Source organism: Artemia franciscana, chromosome 7 (genome assembly GCF_032884065.1).
Source record: "Artemia franciscana chromosome 7, ASM3288406v1, whole genome shotgun sequence".
Taxonomy (NCBI): Eukaryota; Metazoa; Arthropoda; class Branchiopoda; order Anostraca; family Artemiidae; genus Artemia; species Artemia franciscana.
Genome location: NC_088869.1, coordinates 39381889 through 39405306, shown reverse-complemented (window position 1 = coordinate 39405306; position 23418 = coordinate 39381889). Strand labels below are relative to the sequence as shown.

Genomic DNA, 23418 nt, shown 5'->3' with positions numbered 1-23418 from the left:
TAAGTTTTAATGTCGCTCCTTACTTTCAGCTAAAAAAAACTGTTTTTTTTTATTTAATCAAGCGCTTAGTGTCGTCAGTTGAAAAATCTCATTGTATTTCAATCTTGTTGAATGAGTGTTTAAAAATTAAGTTGTCAGTATTTGGGCGCTATTTTTGTCAGTCAAAATTGTAAAGTATTATTGTTGTTTAAGTACCCATGTGAACCTGTGCCATATATCAAACTTGGCTAATGTAATTTAATTTTTGAAAAAATAAAAGTTATTAATCAGAGACTCTTCCCAATTGTCTTCTCAATCCAATTTTATCGCCCTTCCCCAATAAGCATTTTTTTAATTTATCATAGAATTCGGTCTGGCTCATATTGGCTAAATTTTCAGGCGTTTTCATATCAATTCCCTAATTCAAGTGGCTTAGGTTCCCTCTTCCCCTCTTTGCAGGTATGTGTAATTAAAAAATGAAACATTTGACTATCGCCTATTTGAAAGTAATATGCTGACGTCTGCATAGAGTATCCTGCGATGTAAACTGTTAAAGTGCTTCAACCACCACAAAATCTTACTATCAGCTAAGAGTCTATCTGACAATAACTACGCACAGAGATTAGAAATCAGTGTTTATCTTCTTACATTTCAACTCCTGGAGTCAAAAGATCCGCTGAAAGAAATCTGAGCAGGTTATAGATATTTATCTATAAAACCAAATCAGTAGCTCTGTTCATTTCACACGTTGAATCAAAATGAAAAGAGCTGAATAGTCTCCACTGAAAAACCGTTGATTTCTGAAACAAAAGAAGAAGAAGTCAGGGAAGCTCTGAAACAGAAGGAATAAAAAAATTATACTAATCAGCATTAAACTGTCCCTTAAATTTAAACACGTGCATTTAATTCGAAAATGACGCTACTGCTAGTCAGCTTACTGTGCCGTTCCCACTGGCTCTACTGCAGTTAGAAATGGGCAGTTACCGCGCAGTAACTGCAGTTACTGAAAAAGCATCAGCTGGAACACACCCTCAATAGATTAGCTGTAATCAAACCAATTGCTTTCTAAATATGCAGGTATAGTATCTATAAGACCAGCAAATCTTAGAAAAGGGGTGTTACATGGTAGAAATCAGACAGAAAAATAAGTCCATCTTAAGATTCTCCCTCCAGTGCTCTCCAAATATAGTGATTGCTGCTGCTTGGAGCTTTACCAAGGAGCTTGGTGGTACTAATTTTCAATCACGGTAAAATTCTAGTTAATTGACTTCTTGCTATCTTGGAAAGGGCTTAGGTTTGGAAAATGAAACTTTCAGGAATGGGTCTACAGGCTAAAATATGTCCTGGGAAGGTATTTTAAAGTACTCACCTCCACTCCTTCTCCCTCTAGAGGGCCCTGGAATATGGCTACATGACAGGTCTATTACCTATTGAAATTTTGACAAAACAACATTTCACCTTAATTTTCAGTTACTAGTTGCCTTTTCTCTGCTTTTAGTTCTGAAAATGCAATTCCTGTTACTTGAGTAGAATTTTGAGCCATATCAATGTGTTTTTTCAAAATTTAGGAAATGTATTTGCACATCTTTAAAACCTTATAAAATGGAATTGAGCAAAGTTACAAAGCTGAAAACAATTTTATTGTACTTCAATTAAGCAGAAGATCTATTTTGCAAGGTTTCACTTTTATAACACACATATTTTTAAAGGTCATAAAAGGTTGGGGCTCTCTAGAGGGAGAAGGAGTAGAGGTAGGTGCTTCAAAATGCCTTCCTGGGACATACTTTAGTCTGTAGATACAACCCTAAAAGTTTCATTTTCCTAACCTAAACCCTTTCCGAGATAGCAAGAAGTCAATTAACTAGAATTTCACCTCAATCACTCCTTCGTAGAAAGTAACATTATAAAATTCTAGTCAATTGACTTCTTGTTATCTTGGAAAGTGTTTAGGTTAGGAAAATGAAACTTTCAGGGATGGTCTACAGGCTAAAGGATGTTCCAGGAAGGTATTTTAAATTATTCGTCTCTACTCCTTCTCCCTGTAGAGGGCCCTGAAATTTGCCTACATGACAGGTCTATTACCTATTGAAATTTTGACAAAAAAACATTTTTCCATAATGTTCAGTTACCAGCTGCCCTTTCTCTGTCTTTAGTTCTGAAAATACAATTCCTGTTATCTGAGTAGAATTTTGAGCCCTATCAATGTTTTTTTTTTAATTTAGGAAATGCATTTGGATATCTTTAAAACCTTATAAAGTAGAATTGAGCAAAGTTATGAAGCTTAAAACAATTTTGTTGTACTTCAATTAAGCAGAAAACCTATTTTGCAAGGTTTCACTTTTATAACACACATATTCTTAAAGGTAATCAAAGGTCAGGGGCCTCTACAGGGAGAAGGAGTAGAGGTAGTTGCTTCAAAATACCTTTCCAGGACATACTTTAGTCTGTAGATTCATCCCTGAAAGTTTCATTTTCCTAGCCTAAACCCTTTCCAAGATAGCAAGAAGTCAATTAACTAGAATTTTACCAATTATGCAAACAGTTAAAAAAAATGAAAATAGCCTAGGCTTCTTAGGCTAATGTATCAAGTAAACATCTAGTTTAACAGAGTATTCAGAGGTAAGTGTTTAGTTTTGTTCCAAGTGTTCTAAACTGGAAACTATGCTGTATAGCAGCATAGTTTTCAGTTTAAAGCACTTAGAAGTGCTAACTCTAGAAGTGTATCTGTTTCTGGTTGACCCTCCTCCTCCATGGGGCAAAATAAAAATGTGTAAAGTGGGCTTGCTTACTTTAAATTACAGCTCTTGGAGCAATCTAAGGATTTTTCCTTGTAGAAACTCCAGAGTCAATAATTCTTGACACATAGTTGAATATGTATAGCCTACTTGACTAGTTGTAGAAGTTTAATTGTTTATTATAACCCAAGCACCTATAAAAGAAAAAGCAACATGTACAAGCAAGCAAGCAATCACTCACACAAGGAAGAATAAATAAAGGCACACTATAAATAAGACACTAATGCAAGCAAAGCAATGTGAGTATTCTACATCTCCTCTTCTTTATAAGCTACTACTTCAAAGATCCAAGGGAATGACAGGTTTGACTAACCAACCAGAACAAGTGGTATGTCTGGTATCTCTCAGCATCTGGGTAGAGACATCCTCATTGCTCTGTGGAGGTACAGCTATAGGCCCTGGAGTTCTAAGGGCAAGAGGAGATGTTAATGCTTGCTCTGGAGATGATGGATCCAAGAGTACTCGTGGCAAAGGTGTGGTTCCAAATGGTGAGACGTTTCCAGCTTCAAATGATGTGCCATTGGAGATGGGTCTTGGTGAGGGATGAAGAGTATTATCTTTTTTGGTCCCTAGAGGATCATCATTTGGACTCATTTGGGGCCTGATGTGTTGTTGGTTCCTCTGATAAGTTGAGCCATTTTGAGTCTTCACCAGATACGAGTGGGGGGCATCTCCAAAAACTTTGACTAGCAATGCTCTTTCCCACCTCTTTTTGTCACTAAGTTTGACCCAAACTGGTTGCCCTTCCTTCAATGCAGTCAATGATTTTGCTGTTTGGTCATGGTAAGATTTCTGAATTCCTTGTTTCTTTTGTTTGTTGAATTCAAACAACAAGTAAGGCACTATTTTTGGTTTGAGTTGTGATGAAATCACCGGTAGTACAGAATGAAGCTGGTGACTCATCAGCAATTCTGCAGGTAAGTGGTGACCATCATCAATTGGTGTTTTCCAATATTCAAGAATTGCTAAGTATGGATCCGATTTGTCCTCTAGTGCCTTTGACTTGAGCTTTTTGGCAGTTTGGACTGTCTTTTCAACAAGTCCATTAGCTTGTGGATATTTTGGACTGCTCGTTTTGTGGCTAAAGTCCCATAATTTGGCAAATTGCTCAAATTCTGATGACAGAAAATTTGGAGCGTTATCAGATGTGAGTAATTTTGGTATTCCATGGCGACTAAATTGGCTCTTTAATTTCACAATGATAGCTGATGATGTCAATGAGTCAAGCTTATCAAGCTCAAAGAATCGACTATAGTAGTTGACAGTGATAAGATACTGGCGATTTTGCAAGTCAAAGATGTCAATGGCAATGTGTTCCCAAGGCAGCTTTGGGATCTCTGAGCATTTAAGTGGCTCTTGCTGCTGCTTGTCATGAAAGGCATTGCAAGCATCACACTGGGATATATAGGAAGTGATATCTTTTGTGATACCAGGCCAGAATACGACAGTCCTAGTGCGCTGCTTGGTTTTGGTGATGCCAAGATGTGATACATGCAGTTATTGAAGGATCTCATGCTGCATGGATGGGGGCACTACAACTCTTGTCCCCTTCAAGATTATGCCTTGGTTGACTACAAGTTCGTCTCTGTAGTTCCAGAAAGTCAAACAGCTGGAATCACACTGTCGTCAAGATAGGGGCCATCCATCAAGTATAGTCTAGCTTAATTTTCGTAATTCAGTACAGGTTGTATTCCTGATTTTTTCCATTTTCCCATTAGATATATGTAAGTTTTTGAAGAGTGTATGGACAAAGACTTCTGCTTGTTTCTTGTTTTCATTGTTGAGGTCAGGTGTGTGCAACCTTGACAGAGTGTCAGCCACAGGTATTTCAGAACCTGGTCTGTATACAAATTTCAAACTATATGGCTGTATTGACAGCATCATGCGCTGTAGCCGTGGTGGTGCTTTGGATATTGGTTTTACAAGGATGCTTTCTAGAGGTTTGTGGTCTGTTGTTATTGTTACGGTTCTGCCATATATATACTGGTGGAAATACTTGCATCCAAATACAACTGCCAGCAATTCCTTCTCTATTTGTGAATACTGCTGCTTGGTTTCACTCATTGAACATGAGCCAAAGGCGACAACATTATTGTCAACTGCTAGTACTGTGCCTAGACCATGCTTTGATGCATCTACTTTTATCTCTATGTTTTTGCACTTTGGGTCAAAGTATGCTAAGTTGCTGCAAAGGACTGATTTTACCTTTGAAAATGCTTTTTCATGAGCTGGTTTCCACTTGTACTCATCAGCCCGTGCTAGCTCTCTTAGGCTTTTGTTTAATGAGGACAAGTTTGGTATGTACCTCGACAAGTAGTTAAGCATGTCTAGAAGTTTTTGAAGCTGCTTGCTGTTTTCTGGCGGTGGCATTTCTGTAATAGCCTGAGTTTTTTGGGGTCGGGCTTTATTCCTTCCAAGGTCAGAAGATGCCCAAAGTATGGGATGCTCTCTGCACCAAACACACATTTCTCTTGGTTAAACTTCACATTTTTCTCACGTGCAGGTTCTAGCGCTGCTTTCAGTCTTTCATCGTGTTCACTATCATCAGCACCACAAATGACTATGTCATCGACTATTAGGCCTAGATTGAGGTTTTCAAAGGCCTCTTCCATTTTTCTCTGGAAATCGTCTTGTGCAGAGTTTAGGCCAAAGGGGTACCTTTTGAATTTGTAACAACCATAGATGGTGTTAAAAGTTGTCAAGTCAGATGATTCATCATCAAGCATCATTGACCAGAATCCACTAGTGGCATCAAGTTTGGAGAAAATCTTAGCTCCAGCACACCTCTGGGTGATGCTCTCGAATGTTGGGATCAGATAATGTGGTCTTTTTAGGTTCTTGTTCAGGTCCACAGGGTCCAGACATATCCTTAAGTTCCCATTTGCTTTCTCCACTATTGCAACAGAATTAACCCAGTCAGTAGGCTTTGTAACTTTCTCAATGATTTTCATCTGTTCCAGGCGATCGAGTTCAGCCTTTAATCTCTTCTCAAATCCAAATGGTACACGTTTTGGGAGTTGAACTGTAGGAACTGCTCCTTCCTTCAGCGTCAGCTTACACATGCCAGGAAGTTGGCCAATACCCTCAAAGACATCAGCATATTGGTCTATCATGATCTTGATTCTATCAGGGCAAGGTTGCATTGTTTTCGCATCAAATATGAATTTGACAAGACCAAGATCAACACTGGTTTGCCTACTAATTATTGGCACTTTCTGAGTGTCAACCATGAAGAATTTGTGCTTCTGTCCAGGCCTATCTTTATATTGTATTTCAGCTTCACACACTCCATATACGTTCAACTTCCCATTGGTATAGCTTGTCAGGATACTGTTGGTTTTGTTTAGTATGGGACGGGGACAACATCTCTCATATTCCTTTAATGGAAGTATGTTGGCATCTGCTCCTGTATCAAGCTTGAAGCTGATGTACTTCTTCTGTGTACTGAAGTACAGATCATTGTGATGGTATTTGGTTTGATTCATTGAATCAATATACAACTCACTTCCCAAGCAAGGGGAGAAGTCTAATGCATGTATAGCCTGAGAACCAGAGCTTGTTCCTGCAATTCCTAGCTGGTGAACTGTTTTACTCTTGCAAACTCTAGCAAAATGGTTGATCTTACCGCACTTGGAGCATATTTTTCCTTTTGCAGGGCGCTTGTGTCCATGGGAATATTGTCCACCACACATATAACATTCAGGATATTTGCTCACAACATCGACTTCTTGTTTGATAGCTGTCTTGTGCTCAGCTTCATTCATAGTTAGTAGTTGTGCTTGGGTTTCTTCCATTGCTCGGCTTGTGTTAATGGCAGTAGTGAGAGTGAGTGTTGATCCCTGTGTAGGCAATTTTTCTCTGATTCTGTCATTTCTTATACCAAAAACTAGCCTGTCCCTGACCATTTCATCTTCTGAACTCCCAAATGAGCAGTCTTTTGCTAAGATCTTGTGACTTGTTACATATTGTTCAACTGTCTCTACAGCATCCTGTTTCCTTTTGTGAAATTTGTATCTGGCAAAAATGGGGTTTGCCATTGGTTCCACATAAGTGTCCAACTTTGCCAGGTATGCAGATACATTCTGTTCTGAGTTAGCAATAGTGAAGGTGTTAAATATATCCCTGCCTTTTTCACCAACCCATATGAGCAAGTATGAGCATTTTACAGTTTCTGCTTTACCACTAAGGGGGCCACTGAACATTAATTTTGCATGCTGCTTAAATCTATTCCATGCATGTTTCAAGTTTTGTGAATTCCAGTTGATCGTTGGTGTTGAGCAATGAACTGAATCCATCTTTACTTGGTTACTTCTGACACCATGTAGATGTTTAATTGTTTATTATAACTCAAGCACCTATAAAAGAAAAAGCGATATGTACAAGCAAGCAAGCAATCACTCACACAAGGAAGAATAAATAAAGGCACACTATAAATAAGACACTAATGCAAGCAAAGCAAGGTGAGTATTCTACACTAGTGGTTTGATGTTGCTGATTCAAGTGCTTCCCAGTTATACTTTCATTCTTTTGTTGACCATTTGTTGTCAATATGGTTCTTAATGCAGTTTCTGGTTTGGGCAGCATTGGTATCTGGCAGTAATTTGTTCCAGAGGCTGACAACACAGTTAGTCAGAAAATAGGCATGTTGCTGCTTTGAGGAGAAATCCCTAGATAACTGTAAGTTATGTCCCCTTGTACAAGAGTCCTGAGATGCCAGAGGAAAGAGATCAGGAAGTACCTTTGAATTAATAAGTTTATGAGCTAGAATGGTTTGTTTTTCAAGATATGGGACTGTAAGCTTCTATCAAAGGATTCTGGGCAATGATAAAGTTCTTGGAATACTTGCTATTAGACTTGATTTTGGGGGATTTCACACTCTTCTTGAATTTCTCCAAGAAGTAATTTTAGAATTAGAATATATTACCAGCAGAACAGTACTGCCCAAGTAAAGGGTAATATGGTAATATTATTTTTGATTTTCACTAGGCTCCTTTGTGTGGAAACAGTGGATGTTGAAACTTCAGAGGGAACTCTTTTGGTAGAAAATTGAAAGTTCTATTGCCCCTTCAATAGTGTTAAGTGACAGGAAGGGAACCAGCTCCCTAACTTCAAACAACCTACAATCACAATTTTGAGATTGTGCCATTTGAGTCTTTTTCTCAAAATAAAGAGAAGATCAAATAAATATCCCTCTAGAGATAACATGATCCTCCACTACCACTGAGGCAATAGTTATAAATTTTACAAGTTGCCTGTTGTTTACATACATGTTTCACTATTGGGAAATGTTGTCCCAATTTCAATGACCCACGGTCTCATCATCACTAACTGGCATACACTGGATTCATCTATATCACTAGCAAGTGTGATACAAGGTAAAGGTGGTCTTGTGTGATCCTGGGTGTTCAAAAAAGTCATATATATTAAGTTGAAACTTTCAGGGAATGTTGAGTTAAATCAAAAGACACTCAGCACATCCACTTTGCCAAAAGACCAAATCTGCAATTTCTCAAGAATGTCTTAGGGTACTAAGATGGAACTCTTAGAAAACATTGAAGGGAAGTTGAACTAAATCTAAAGACACTATGTGTATTCAGGTAGTCAAAATGGTGCTCCTGCAATATTTCAAGTGTTTTTAAGTGTATTAAGTTAAAACTTTAGTATCTGTGTAAAAGACACCATGTGGGGACATCTACATCCCAGAAACAGAAGTAAGTCATTGAAATGGGGAGTTCAAAGTTCTTGTGTACTCTTTAATTGCTAAAGCGATTGGAGGGTAACCAGCCCCTCTCACATGGCCTTTCTTCTCACCCAGTTTTTGGGCTTAGATAATTATTCATTTTTTAGGAGGAAGTGGGGGTTTTAAAATAGACCATAAAAGTTTGTTACCTACAAGTTGTATTTGAATGAACTCTCACAAATTGTCTCATAGGGCAAAATTCCCTGAGTTTCCTAGAAGTATACTCTGGAAACAACATTCTTATTTAGTAAATTAAAAGATGCTAGGTGCATCTTATTTTTCTTTTTTTTTTGTAGTATTTTGGGGATGGCCTAAGGGGTTGAGTAGAAACTTTGAGGGAGTGTTGGAGTCTCAAGTTGGCTGTTAATTTTGACTTGGGAGGGGGGAGGTAAATTGAAAGACATTATGTATATCACAGTTCTTTGAAAATGCATGTCTGCAGCATCTTTGGAATGACTTGGAAATAAAGTTGAAATTTCCAGGCTCTGTTGGAGAAAGAAGGGGATTGTTTGGCAGGGGAATTTAAAGTTGTTTCTTTTTTTTTGGGGGGGGGGAGGGGAAAGAATTAACCAATTTTTATCTCAAAGTATCGTTAGAGCAGTGGATACAATTAAGTAAAGAGCAAACCACAGCCTACAGTGACCAAAATCTCATTTTCAAAAAAATTGTGTTGTGAGAAAAAATTGCCATTTGGTGCTGATTAAGGAATGGTTGCTATTATTTTGGCTAATCTCAATAGTAGAATGTAAATCTGAAGGCAAATTATGGGAATTCAAAAAGTATCTTATACCCCTTGAAAATGCTGTTGGATGAAAAGATAAATATCACTGGAATGGCCAAAGTTGAAACTCCAGAAATCCCATACAGAAGTGGTTTGGCAAAATTTAGATCAACAAATAATGCATGGGAGGCACATTTTGGTTCACTGAACTGTTGCACTCCCTTTGATGCCTATGCCTCAAACCAATATTCAATCAACACTAAATTGATTTATTAAAGATTTGGAATTTTGAATGGAACCAAAAAGTATAAATAAAGTTCTATTAAAAAAAAAATATCTGGAATAGGAACTGTAAATTTCAAAACTAGTATATACTATTTAGCTATAGCTTTGACAAGGGCTGTGGATTGCTACATAAACTATATGGACTCCTGCTAAGTTGAAGTTGCTCAACTCAAATTCCTGTTTTTAAGTAACCTTGGTATACTTCGCCTTTTAGAACTTTTTTTTAGGTGGGGGGGGGGTCATTTCATTCCAGTTTTTGTATCAGTCTTGTCGTCTGAATAAAGCAATCCTGCCTAACTTATGAAAAAATACTTACAATGACAAGGGATTGGGTAGTCACAAAAAAAGTGCATTATAGACCAATTTTTTTAAGGGATGTTGAAAAACTTAAGGGACGTGCATCTCCTAGCCCCCGCCCCTTCTCTACATCAAGGTATGAATCTAAGCATGAAGAATATGGTTGCACAGTTACTAGTCTGTGAACGCATTGAAACAACTGCAAACAAAACTAAAGGTTTTGTGATCATTTCAACACATGTTATCTATTGCACTGTTTCATATTTAGATTTCTGTCAAAATTATTAAGTTTTTTGATATTTTTGGGGTTTATATTTTATTTCTGATATAAGATTTTTTACAGGATGCTAATCAAGATACTCAGTGGAATGATGCTCTAAGGAAACATGGAATCATACCTCAGAAAAAGGAGGCTGAAGTCACTGAAGATCAGATTGTCAACTTAATTGACCAAGCAGCATCCAAGCATTCAAATGGCCAAAGCAATATTGCCGATTTAGGTTTAGATGAGCTTGACCTTCTGGAAGACGAAGAAGATGAAAGAATACTTTTGGAATACAGGAATAAGAGAATAGCTGAAATCAAGGCATTAATGGCAAAATCAAAGTTTGGTGATGTTAAAGAAATATCTGCACCAGAATATAAAGAAGAAGTGAATAATGCAGGGGAAGAAGTTTGGGTGGTTTTGCATCTCTATCAACATAGGTACCTTTATTCTATTAATGGTAAAAGGATTTTTCAACCAGTCTCTTCTCGCTGGATTCAGGATCTTTTGTCAGAGAGGACGCGGGTTCGAATTCCAGTGTACCCAATTGTTCAGTTCTGGATGGAGGTCAGTGGCGTGACTCTGTAATCTTAGCCAGAGTTGACCAAGCTCTAAATGGGTACCTGAGAAATCTGGGGAAGGTTAAAAGGAAGGGTGTGCGAAAGCACAGGATTGTTGGCCCCCAGCCCCCCATTGTAATTCGTGGCTGAAGGGCCAAGAAACAGAGATCAGCACCACTAGTAGGGACTGTAGAGTCTAATGCTATATCCTTTACCTTTTTTATCTCTTCTGTTTGTACCCTAGGTGAAAACACGTCCAACCTTTTGACACGTTTCTGATAACCAGAGATGTACATAGGCCCAGTGCTTAGATATAATTGAATAAAAAAAGTTTTTTTCGACAGAAAGTAAGGAGCAACATCAGAACTTATTATTTTATTACGATTTTATTATTATTACGAACAGAAATTATTTCTTATATGAGGGGGCTGCCCTCTCCTCAATACCTTGCTCTTTACGCCAAAGTTTATTTTTGTCAAACATTTTAAAATCCTTATTATTCAAATAAAAAGCCCGTGTATTACAGGAGTTGTTCTTAAAGAATTTGGACAAAAAGTGAAACTTTAGCGTAAAGAGCGAGGTATTGTTAAGAGGACAGCCCCCTCATATAAGTAATAATTTTCGGTTTGTTTTAAGTTGTGACGTTGGTCCTTACTTTCAGTTGAAAAAACTTGTTATTTTCATTTAATTTCTTACTGTTTTTAAGTAATGCCGGGAATCCTTTTCCTCTATCATGGGAAATTCCTTCTCCCCACAGACAATCCCTCCACTGAAAGTTATCCCACGTAAAGTCCCCCCCCCCTCATCAGAAAATAATTTTTCAGACAATTTCATTCTAGCTGAAAATCCTCCCTGGAAAGTTCACCCCTTACCATGAAAACATCCCTCCCCATGGAAAATTCTCCCCATAGAAGATCCCCCAAGTAGAAAATTCATCCCCTACCCTAAAATAGTTATTGGGCCTCTCCAACAAAATGGCTATCTCAAAATTTTGATTGGGCAACTTTAAGAAAAAAGGGGGCTGGGAGGGGGACTAGTTGCCCTCCAATCTAAAAGGTAAAACGTAGAAAGGGCACTAGAACTATGAATTTTCGTTCAAATGAGCACTCTCTCTATATTCTAGAGCTATTGGGTCAATACAATCACCCGTGGGGAAAACAAACCAAAAAAAAACAACACATAAACACGCATCCGTGATCTCTTTTGGCAAAAATACAAAATTGCACATTTTTGCAGATGGAAGCTTGAAACTCGTACTACAGGGTTCTTGGATACGCCGAATCTGATGATGTGCTTTTCATTAAGATCCATTGACTTCTAGAGTGTTTCCCAATTTTTTTCCAAATTAGGCAAATTTTCTCAGGTTTGTAGCTTTTGATTGGTAACATTAAACTTGATGAATTTTATATATCTGGAATCAGCATAACAAGCCAATTTTTTTACACATCTTTTGATTTTTTAGAGTTTTGGTTACTATTAAGTCGTTTTGCTTCTTACCTACAGTTCGTTACCACGAACTCTTTGATTAGTTTTTTCTGAGAGTTGAAAGTGGGATTGGACTCTAAAATGACAAGTGTTTTGAACCCTAACTGATATGGCTTTAATTCAAAGCTGACGAACATTCCTATTATTTGTGGTATGGCACTACTATTGTTTTTATGGGGAAAGAAAATTTTTACACCACCCTCTTCTGTTTGCACCCTAGGTGAGTGCAAACATGTCTAAGCCTTAGACACATATGTGCCATTTTATCCGGCCAGGCTGAGGTGCACATAGGTTTCGTTTGATGACAAGAAAAAAATATTTGATGTTGCGGCATAAATTTTGTTGAAAAGCTTAAAACAATGAAATGCAACGTCGATTTGCCAATATTGAGCATTTTTATGTCTCGAAGTGCTTCATTTTGCTGGTCCTAAAATTGGTTATTGATTAGCAATAAATCAATGAATAATTGACTTGAATAGCCCTTACGAATTGACAGACTCGCCGAATAAAGTTATCAAGACATCCTGGGTAAGAAAAAAGGAATTTACTACTTTAAATTTGATAATTCATATTTTTGAATAACAATTTGTCTTAATCCTTTTATTGATTAACCGAGATGTTGGACTAATATTTGTTAATATATTTATCTTGCATAATAAATCTGCTACTTTCAATTTACGAAATTTTCGCGACATAAATATAACTTGTTATGTTTTGTAATTAAAATCTTAAAAATAAAGGTCAATTGACTTCTTTTTCACCAATTCTGCATACAGTCAACCTTTAATAGTGTCTTAGATTTTTCTGCAACTCAACCTCCCCCCCCCCAAGATTTTAAAAGTATATTTTTTTATATTTTCCTTGAAAATGTCTTTTTTAACCTCTAAGGACTTTTGAGACTTTTAACGACCTTTTTAAACATCTTTTGCATGTATTTCGTCTCAGATCTTTAATTTTTCCTTTATTCTGAAGTTACATTTGTAAAACTGAGGGATTATCATGGCTAATCAAACAGTTCGTGGTAATAAACTGTAAGTAAGGAGCGACCCGGCTCAATAGTAGCTGGAACTCCAAAAAATGGAATTTTGACACTAATAGATACACCAGAAGAATCGGATTTTTATGCTATTTTAGATATATAGGTTTCATCAAGTTTAGTCTTACCCATCAAAAGTTACGGCCCACAGGAATTTTGCCTAATTTTTGAAAAAAGGGGGGAACGCCCTGTAAAAGCTATAGAATCTCAATGAAAATCACACCATCAGATTTAGCGCATCAGAGAACCCTTATGTAGGGGTTTCAAGTTCCTATCTGTAAAAATCTGGAATTTTGTATTTTTTACCAGAAGAAAGATCATGGATGCGTGTTTATTTGTTTTTTGCTTTTTCTTGAATTAAAAGTTTTAAAAAGTTTTTAAAAACTTCAATAAAATTGAAAGTAAATTAAAAAATAATTGTCTAGTGTCCTTTTAAAATCACCAAAAAATTGGAGGGCAACTAGGCCCCCCGACGCTCATTTTTTTCCCTAAGTCACTGGATCAAACTTTTGAAATAGCCATTTTGTTCAACCTAGTCAGTCGACAATTCTAATAAATATGTCTTAGTGACGAATTAATCCCCCACAGTGCCCGAGGAAAGGGCTGAAAGCTATGAAATTTTCCCATTGTTTACATAAAGTGTTTATTCTACATGTAACTTCAATAGTTAACTTACCTCACCCCTTTTAACATGTAGAGGATGGTTAGACTTGGAACTAAGGTATCTATTATGAGATGTTTGATTTAAAGGTATTGCATGGTGGAAATGCAGTGTCGTTTTCATCGTTATTTACTTAGCGTTTGAATAAAATTAGTGCAATTTGCCCTGTGCTATTTCATATAATCTATATATATAAAAATAAGTTGTCTGTGTGTGGATCTGTGGATCAGGTGACGTCATGTTTGTTCGCATATGACGTCTGAATTATTTCACACTAATACAAAAGAAGAAAAAAACTAAAAAAGGTAAAAACTACAAAAAAAACTAAAAAGAAAAAAAAAAACTAGAAAAGCTAAAAAACTAAAAAAAGGTAAAAATCTAATAACTAAAAAAAAACTGAAAAAAATAAAAAAAGGCAAAAACTACAAAAAAAATAAAAACTAATAAAAAAATTAAAAAAGCTAAAAAACTAAAAAAACTAAAAAAAAACTATAAAAAGGTAAAAAACTAAAAAAAACTAAAAACTAAAAAAGAAAAAAACTAAAAAAAAGGAAAAAACTGAAAAATAAAAGAGAAAAAGAAAGCTAAGAAAATATGAATAAATATATATAAAAATAAGTTGTTTGTGGGTTATGTCTGTCTGTCTGTCTGTCGAGTGACGTCGTGTTTGTCCGCATATGACGTCTGAATTATTTCACAGTAATACAAAAGAAGAAAAAAAACTAAAAAAGGTAAAAACTACAAAAAAAACTAAAAAGAAAAAAAACTAAAAAAGCTAAAAAACTAAAAAAAACTAAAAAAAGGTAAAAAACTAAAAACTAAAAAAAACTGAAAAAACTAAAAACTAATAAAAAAACTAAAAAAGCTAAAAAACTAAAAAAACTAAAAAAACTAAAAAAAGGTAAAAAACAAAAAAAAACTAAAAACTAAAAAAGAAAAAACTAAAAAAAAGGAAAAAACTGAAAAATAAGAGAAAAAGAAAACTAAAAAAATATTAATAAATATAAAAAATATAAATATAAATATAATATAAATTAGCAATCAACAAAGCACCGAGACACAAATGACGACCGGGACACAGGGAGTATAAATGACGACCAGGACATAAGTAAAAAAAAAAACTAAAAAAACTAAAAAAATGGTAAAAACTACAAAAAAACTAAAAACTAATAAAAAAACTAAAAAATCTAAAAATCTAAATAAACTAAAAAAGAAAAAAAAGAAAAAAGGAAAAAAATAAAGGAGAAAAACAAAACTAAAAAACGAATGTATATACAGACCGGGACACCGGGATACAAATGACGACCGGGACACAGGGAATATAAATGACGACCGGGGCACAGGGGATATAAATGACGACCGGGACACCGGGACACAAGGAATATAAATGACGCCCGGGACACTCAAAGAGAAATCACAGACTGGAACACCGGGACACAAATGACGACCGGGACACAGGGAATATAAATGACGACCGGGACACAGGGACATAACTACAAAGGGGACGCCGGGGTGCACAGGGGGATATATAAATGACGATGGCGACTCAGGGAATGGTCGATTAGCAATCACCATCAACAAAGCTCAAGGGCAATCATTAGAATCATGAGGTATAGATCTGAATACGGATTGTTTTCCCATGGACCATTATATGTTGCATGTTCAAGAGTCGGTAAACCTGACAATCTATTTATATGCACAGACAATGGGACAGCAAAGAATGTTGTATATTCGCAAGTTTTACGTAGTTAAAAACATATATATATATATATATATATATATATATATATATATATATATATATATATATATATATATATATATATCTATCTATATTCACAGGTGGGACATAGGGACACAACTACAATGGCGCGTAACGACTTACGCGCGCGGGGGGGCTTGGGGGGGCGCGAAGCGCCCCCACCAACTAGGTGTTGGGGTGGCGCGAAGCGCCACCCCAACAGCTAGTTTAATTATATATTTACAAAAGAGGCAAATGTTTAGTTTTTCTTGAAAAATTCTTTTATTTGATCTAGCAGCTTTGACAATAAAAAAGCTTTAACCATGTATTGACCTCGAGCCAAAATAGAGCCATGCGAGCTCATAGGATATAAGGTGGTTGTATAAATATAAGGATCTCCTAAAATATCGGTTACTTTCCCAATTATTTCAGTCAGTATGGCTTCTGTTGCTCAATTATCCCACCGTTTGAGGCCAATACTAGTATACAAATAACAATGAGCCTCAACCTATACCAGTCCTCAAACACCAGTATTGTCTTTGCACCAGCTCCACTGTGGCCTATTAATCTCGTAACAACAGTACTCACCAGAACTTTTTGTGCTGTGACACTTTTATGAAATTTCGTACCAGTTGATTCTCTGGAAAGCTTTGAACTTCAAAACTGTCATGATTTAAGCAGTGCAATTGCCCACAAAGCTCTGCCGGATGATAGGTTAGCATCTCCTTTGACCGCCTTATAGAAATGCTTATGCGTTATATAACCAATAGGGTAATCATCAGAGGGTAGCACAGATCAATGCTGTTGCCTGATCCAAGGGAGCCCATGTAAATTCAGTCGTACCACCAAGCGGATCTATCCACGTTGTTTCCTTTTTTTTAATAGTTTATGGCTCTGGAAGCGTGAAGTTTAAAATTACTTCTCCTGCTATTCCTACCTTTCCTACCTTCTTACCTCCTACTTCTCCTACCTTCTCCTACTATTTTGAGCTTAGGAAAATCTCTGGTTAAGACAGATATGAAATGAATTTTTGGCTTGCCGGTACGTTTCTGTTTGAGGATCATCTTTTCTTCCAGTGACTTTTTGTATAACGCCAAGCTATCCTTAGTATATGTTATATCTGTGTGTGAATGTGCTTACAGACTATGCCATTTACCGTTTCGTGATGGTAAAGGTAAAGGATACGGCATTAGACTTTACAGTCCCTATCGGCGGCACTGATCTCTGTTTCTTGGCCCTTCAGCCAGGAAGTGCAATGGGGGGCTGGGGGTCAACCATCCTGTGCTTTCGCATATCCTTCCTGTTTACCTTCCCCAGATTTCTCCAGGTATCCATTTAGATCTGGGTCGACTCTGGCTAAGCTTACAGAGTCACGCCACTGACCCCCGTCCCAAACTGAACAATTGGGTACACTGGGATTCGAACCCCCGTCCTCTCAGACAAAGGTAACTGAATCCAGCGCACCAATCCACTCGCCCAGGACGGCTTATTTCGTGATAGTTCATGTAAATGTGTTTTCTTAAGTATATAAAAATATACTCGTGTCCTTTTGTATAACCCCGATCTTTATGGCTTCTTAGACATAGAGACAAAAAGTTTGATTCTAATCACAGTCGGTTCCAACGCTGAACTGTTCACAACTTGTGTCTTTTGTCTCAACTTCTCTTCCAGGTCCCAAGGATGAGCATTCCGGTTACACGGCCCTCAAAGTAGCCATTCATTGGCTCGCAAGTCTTGGTCATGGTCAACTTCTACCTGGAAGAGAAAGGAATGCAGAAACAGGAAACAGTCATACAATCAAAACGATCTTAAAGCCATAAAACACTACATACCAAAAACGTAACCTTAAAGTAACTAAACAGTAAATACGAGAAATACACTGATATCTAACTTGCCTTGGCCTAGCAACAATCTTTACACTTGCAATAATCTTTACAGTATCATATCCAACATATAGACATCCATCCGTTTTCATTATTTCCTTGCTTCCTTTGAGATTCCCACAAAGAAGACATTAGTCTAACAATCATAGGCATGTCTATTTCTTTATTCATTGTTCAGGCACACTTGTTAAATGTTTTGAAATATTTCCTGAAGTAGTTTTTTTGTGATGTAATATAAGGAATATCCGAAAGTTGGATTTATAGACTCCATAGTGGGATTCATCTTAGCTTCGTAATACGTCATTCTGATAGATTAAATACATCATAATACTTGACATCATTTTTATACAATCCTAAAAAGGGATTATGCCAGATTTGGCTCTCACTCACTCGGAATATCAGTCTTGGCTTTTTCTACAGTTAGCCATTGCTTGATGCCTGCAACTATTTTATGGACCAGAGTTCAAATTCATCTGTAGTAACACAGTGTAGGGCTGGGATTTTTATTCCTGTGATGATATCGTGCGAAAGTATCTCCATACTAACCTAAACAAGATGCAGAAGAAGACAACAAAGCAGAATAAAGGTCATTTGCATTCGCACTCGTAGTGGCGTAGTGGGTTTGATCTCAGCTTGGTTATACGGGACCCAGTGTTTGAACTCAGCTGTAGCACACAGTGCAAGTTTAAGAGCTCGGCAATGAAATTGTGTGAAAGTGTTTCCACAACAATCCAAACAAGAAGTAGAAGATAATTCATCCATGGTTGATGCTGATAAAAGCCGATAAGATGGTGAAATGATAGTCGGGCAGTAACTTATTCATTAATTTTCGTATATAATTCTGGCTGACTCGTTTAAGTCCCAGATAAAAAAAATACATGAATGAAGGCGCTATAATTACTCATACCTTATAAAAGATGCCATTAACGGCTATTAAATGCTATTCTCATTTTCTCAAATGGGTTTTCTAAAGAAATACATTAAATTAAAGATTAATAGATTTTGTTTTTTACATGAGATAAAGCTATGAGCTGTGCATAACTCCATTGATAAGCTGCATTAATTTTATCCATTTTTAGACACTTAATGATTGTCTAGATGGAATTAGATAGGAAGTCTGGGGTGGGAGGTTTTCATAAATAAATATTTAAAGGAAATAGGAACTTCTTGGGAGGGTGTAAAGAGGGAGGCCTTGAATAGATTACGTTGGAGGAGGAGCGTGCTTACCTGTGTTGGCCTCAGGCGGCTTGGTGCTGCAGTGAGTTACTAGTTGTAGCAGATGGAATTAAAGATGAAGCAGAGAAAGTATTCAGCCATTTCAAGTCTGAATTTAAGGTTTTGTCAATTAAAAGTCTAAATTTAGACTTGGATCCTGTGCAAAATGATGAATCATGACTTCAACACTTTATCTAACAAATTTCAAAATGTAGAATTTCTTATCTTTTTTTTCAGCGTTTTCTTTTTCTAAAAAATTTCTGACTGCAGAATTTTCTTAAAATATCGCTTAAGTATCGCTTATATCTTTCCTTTTTCAGCGTGCCCCTCTGCAAAATGATAAATCATCATCTGAATGCTTTAGCTAAAAAATATCCCACCACAAAATTTCTTAAGAGTGTGGCTACAAATTGTATACCCAACTATCCAGAACGTCATGTCCCAACTATATTTATTTACAACAATGGACAAATGAAAAGACAATTTATTGGGCCACAAGAATTTGGAGGAAATAGCGTCACCTGTGATGGTGAGTTTTTTTTTTCTCTTAAAGATTTTGCAAGGGTTTTGTCTTAATATAAAAAGTCTTTTTTTCGCTGTTATTTAATTTTAAGGTTCTAAGGCTGACTAACAATGATACTTTAGACATATAACGTTAGAGAGATGTTACTTGTAACGTTATACATCCAATGTTAGACATAATTACATTATATTAAGCCATCTCCTATCGTCTTTTTTTGCGCAGAATGATTCTTATGCCATCTACTTGAATCTTTGAAAATGTTAAAATAGAGACCGTACGAATAAAATTCAGTTAGATATTTTCTTTGGCCATAATGCGCAGAATGATTCGTATGCCATCTACTAGAATTTGCAGAGAATATTAAAATAGAGACCAGAAGTACAAAATTAGTTCGATATTTTCCCTCTCGCTTTTAATAACATCCAATTAGCTGTATTAAATATAGTTATCATTTTATGACCAACTTTCTTTTTCAATATTTGGTATTTATCTGTTTTATTTAAATTATTCATGGGTCTGGTTGTTTTTCTATCTTAAGATATATGTCCCCTGGGAAAAGTTTCAGTATGATTTTTTTTTCTGCTTTCCTGGGCCTTTAATAAACCAACAAATGACACAAATTTTATTGTCATTTTACACCTCAGATTCAGTTCTACCAAATTATATTTTTGAAATTGGATGTATAGGCTTTTTAAACTGAAAGAAACTTAAAAAATTGTTAAGTAGAAGGACAGTTTTCCTGTTTCTTAAGCAACTTTAGATATTTTTCTAAAAAAAAGTGTAAGCAAAATCTTATTTCTGGATAGATTGGAGACTTTTATTGCAACAATATAAGTACATTGTTCTTTTAGTGCAATTTGCAGATGAAGGCATGCTGTAAAATCGCTTCTTTTAGAGAGAACATATACCTTAACAGTTTAATAATTGACCTAGTCTTAATAAAAGAAAGCTTGTTGAGCGCTGCAATCAGCACTACAGCAACATAAGTGCTGCAATCAACAATGTATAACCCTCATTATTGGTTTTTCGTCTTCTTCCTTTTCAGTCAGGTCCAAGATTTCAGAATTTGACACTTTAACAATTAAATACTCCTCCCCTCCTCCAAAGCAAAAATAAATGAATGTCTGTCTTGGGAACAGTTAGTGTTGATCAGTCATATTGTAAAATTTTTTTAGGCCTAAGTTAAGTCTCGTCTACTAATATACGAAATTTCCGTTAAGATTTATGGAAGATTGGAACTTCCTGGGAGGGTATAAGAGGGAGGCTTTGAGTAGATTGGGATGAAGGAGGAGTGCGTACACAGCTTGCGTAGCTGTGTTGGCCTCAAGAGGCTTGGTGCTGTTGTGAGTTGTTAGTAGTAGTAGTAATGAAGCAATATACTTTTGTATACATGAAAGACAACTTCTCTTCATCCAAACCATCTAGCCGGCACGTGAGTTTGCATAAACAAGTTATCATAGGGGCATGCCAGGAATAAAAATTCCATCAAGATCGTTCATAAGTCAAGATTGTCCTATCCAGCCAACCTTTCTAAAGCTAAATGGAAAGCAGTTCATTCACGGCTGGAGTGGGAGGATGTCGTAAAGAGAGATATATGAGAAACGGGAAGTTCCTGGGAGAGTGTAAAGAGGGAGGTTCTGAATAGACTGGGATGGAAGAGGAGCGTGCGTAGCTGTTTTGGCCTCAAGTGGCCTGGTGTTGCGGTGAGTTGTTACTAGTAGTAGTAATTAAGCAATATACTTGTGTATACATGAAAGATAACTTTTCTTCAACCAAACCATCTAGCCTGCCCATGAACTCGCACAGACAAGTTATCATAGGGACATGCCAGGAATAAAAATTCCATCAAGGCTGTTCATAAGCGTGAACTAACTACAGAACCAAAACTGATGGTTCAAATCAATTCATATATCTTTTCTTGCCGAGCTGTTGATAGAAGGTAATAATACTAATAATAAGGAATTCAGATCCGAAAATTCCACTTTCGTCCTCTACACACATCAAACATCCATACAATTAAAGATTCAAATAATAGATTAAAGTTTGTAATGAAAATAAATTTTTTCCATAAGTTTCCAAAAATTCCATAATATTCTTCCACATACCTCAAAGAACCCTCGAAAAATATTTCAAATAATAAATTGAAACTCTTAATAAGAATGCATTTTTTCTATAACTTTATTTCCAAAAAGAGGGCAGGTAACTGCCCTCCAATATTTTTGGTCACTTAAAAAGGGCACTAGAACTTTTGATTTCCGATCAAATTAGCCCTCTCCCGATCTTCAAGGATCACTGCTTTGATACGGTTGCCCCTAGGAAAAAAAACAAATAAATACGCATCCGTGATCTTACTTCTGGTCCAAAAATTCAAAATTCCACATTTTGTATATAGGAGATTGAAGCCTCTACTGTAGGGTTCTCTGATATTCTGAGTCTTATGATGTGATTTTCATTAAGAATCACTTGATTTTTTAGGGGTGTTTTCTTCTTCTCCAAAAATTAGGCAAATTGTGTCAGGTTCGTAACTTTTAATGAGTAATTTTAAACTTCCTGAATTTTATATATTTTGAATAAGCATCCAAATTCAATTCTTTTGATTTATCTATTATTATCAAGACTCTGTTTCGTACAGTTTCGGTTACTATTGAGCCGCATCGCTCCTTACTTACTTTTCGTTACCACAAACTGTTTGATAAATAAAAGAGAACTTAGACCTCGCAGGGAGAGCAATTAAAACACTAGCAAAAAAAAGAAACAGAGAACTGTACAGTAATAGGAAGTACTTATTTTGCATTATTTTCTTCGTTATTTCTTTTCAGAGCTGGAATGGATGCTTTCTGAAGCTGGTGCAGTAAAAACAACCTTGGAATCGAACCCTAGACCTAAAATACAAGATGCTTTGTTTTCGCAGCTAGGAAGAAGTAATAGAAGTGACGGAGACAATACTGATTGGTGAAATATTTTGAAAATCTCTCCGAGAGAGAAAAATTGAAATCTTTTGTGCCTTTATTTCTTTTTGCTTTAGATGTTTTTGAACTTTGAACTAACCTAGTCATTTCTTTTAATAAAACTACTTTTCTTAATGAAGGCTTTGACTTTTGAGGTAGCCTTCAGACATGCATTTTATCCACAGACAAACGGTGTAAGATACAGCTGTCTGACTAAGGCACTTTATTGGTAACCGATTGATTTGATCCTCGTCTGTCTTCAGTTTCTTCCAAAAACGCTCTCATGAATGCTGCTTGATAAAAGCTGGCTTGTTCAGAACAATTGATCATTACACAAGAAATAAAATAGAATTAAATATAGTTTGTGAAATAATCTTGTGATTACTTATCATTATAATTTTTAGGATCATTTCATAAATACTGTTTAATAAATTTGAGTTGATCGTTCAACAAATTGTTTTTTTAAGAAACATGACACAGAGGTGCCATTTGGGGGGGGATCAAGGGTGAGCAAATGCCCACCCAAGATTTTCCAGGGGGCCCAAGGCTTCCACCACAAAGGGCCCTTTGCCGGCCATAATAATCCATTATATCCAACATAATCCATTCTGCCCAATTGATTTGAAATTACTGCACACCTATTAACCAAAGAGCATAATTACTTGACGACCCTTGGGTAATTACGCTATTTCCTATTAATTATTGTAAACTTTGAAAGTAGGTAAGATACATAATAAAATTCTCGAGTTCTGTCAAATGCCCATTTCCTAGATGATTACGCGACACGAAGTGAGTACCAAGATGGAGTTTATTCCCACCCCAAGATTTGGTCCAAATGGCGCCTCTGACATGACAACCCCGTTTGCCAATATTCATCACTATCTTCACGAATAGTTTCAAGGTATTCCTAGTAACTGATCCCTTTTTTAATATTGCAGGTTAGGCCTATTGGACTATATGTTATACACTTTTTTGTCTGTGATTTTATCAATTATTCGTTAAGTGTTCTTTGGTAAGGCCATATCAAGGATTTTTGCCCCCTGGGGAGGGGATAGATACAAAAAAATCTTTACAAAACGCGTCAAAAATCAGTTAAATGCATTTTGCTACTTGTTTGTGCTTCGGACAAAATTCCGAAGGGGGGTCAAACCTGGTAACCTCTGCTAGATTCAGTCTTGTTCCTAAGGTACAAATGAAAATATTTGCTTATTCTCGCACCCCGTATTGGACTTTTCATCCGGTATCAATCCACATATTTTCTATTTTTCTATATATTGTATTCTA

At 36.3% G+C, this 23418-nt stretch overlaps 1 protein-coding gene across 1 annotated transcript; it reads left to right on the top strand.

The window, feature by feature from the left end:
• Nucleotides 1-901: 901 nt before the first annotated feature.
• LOC136029269 (viral IAP-associated factor homolog) lies at nt 902-22269 on the top strand. Its single transcript, XM_065707515.1, has 4 exons — nt 902-1056; nt 10161-10522; nt 18984-19192; nt 22006-22269. The coding sequence occupies exons 1-4, from the start codon at nt 1051-1053 to the stop codon at nt 22140-22142; spliced, it is 714 nt and encodes a 237-aa protein (XP_065563587.1). The 5' UTR covers nt 902-1050; the 3' UTR covers nt 22143-22269.
• The last annotated feature ends 1149 nt before the right edge of the window (nt 22270-23418 follow it).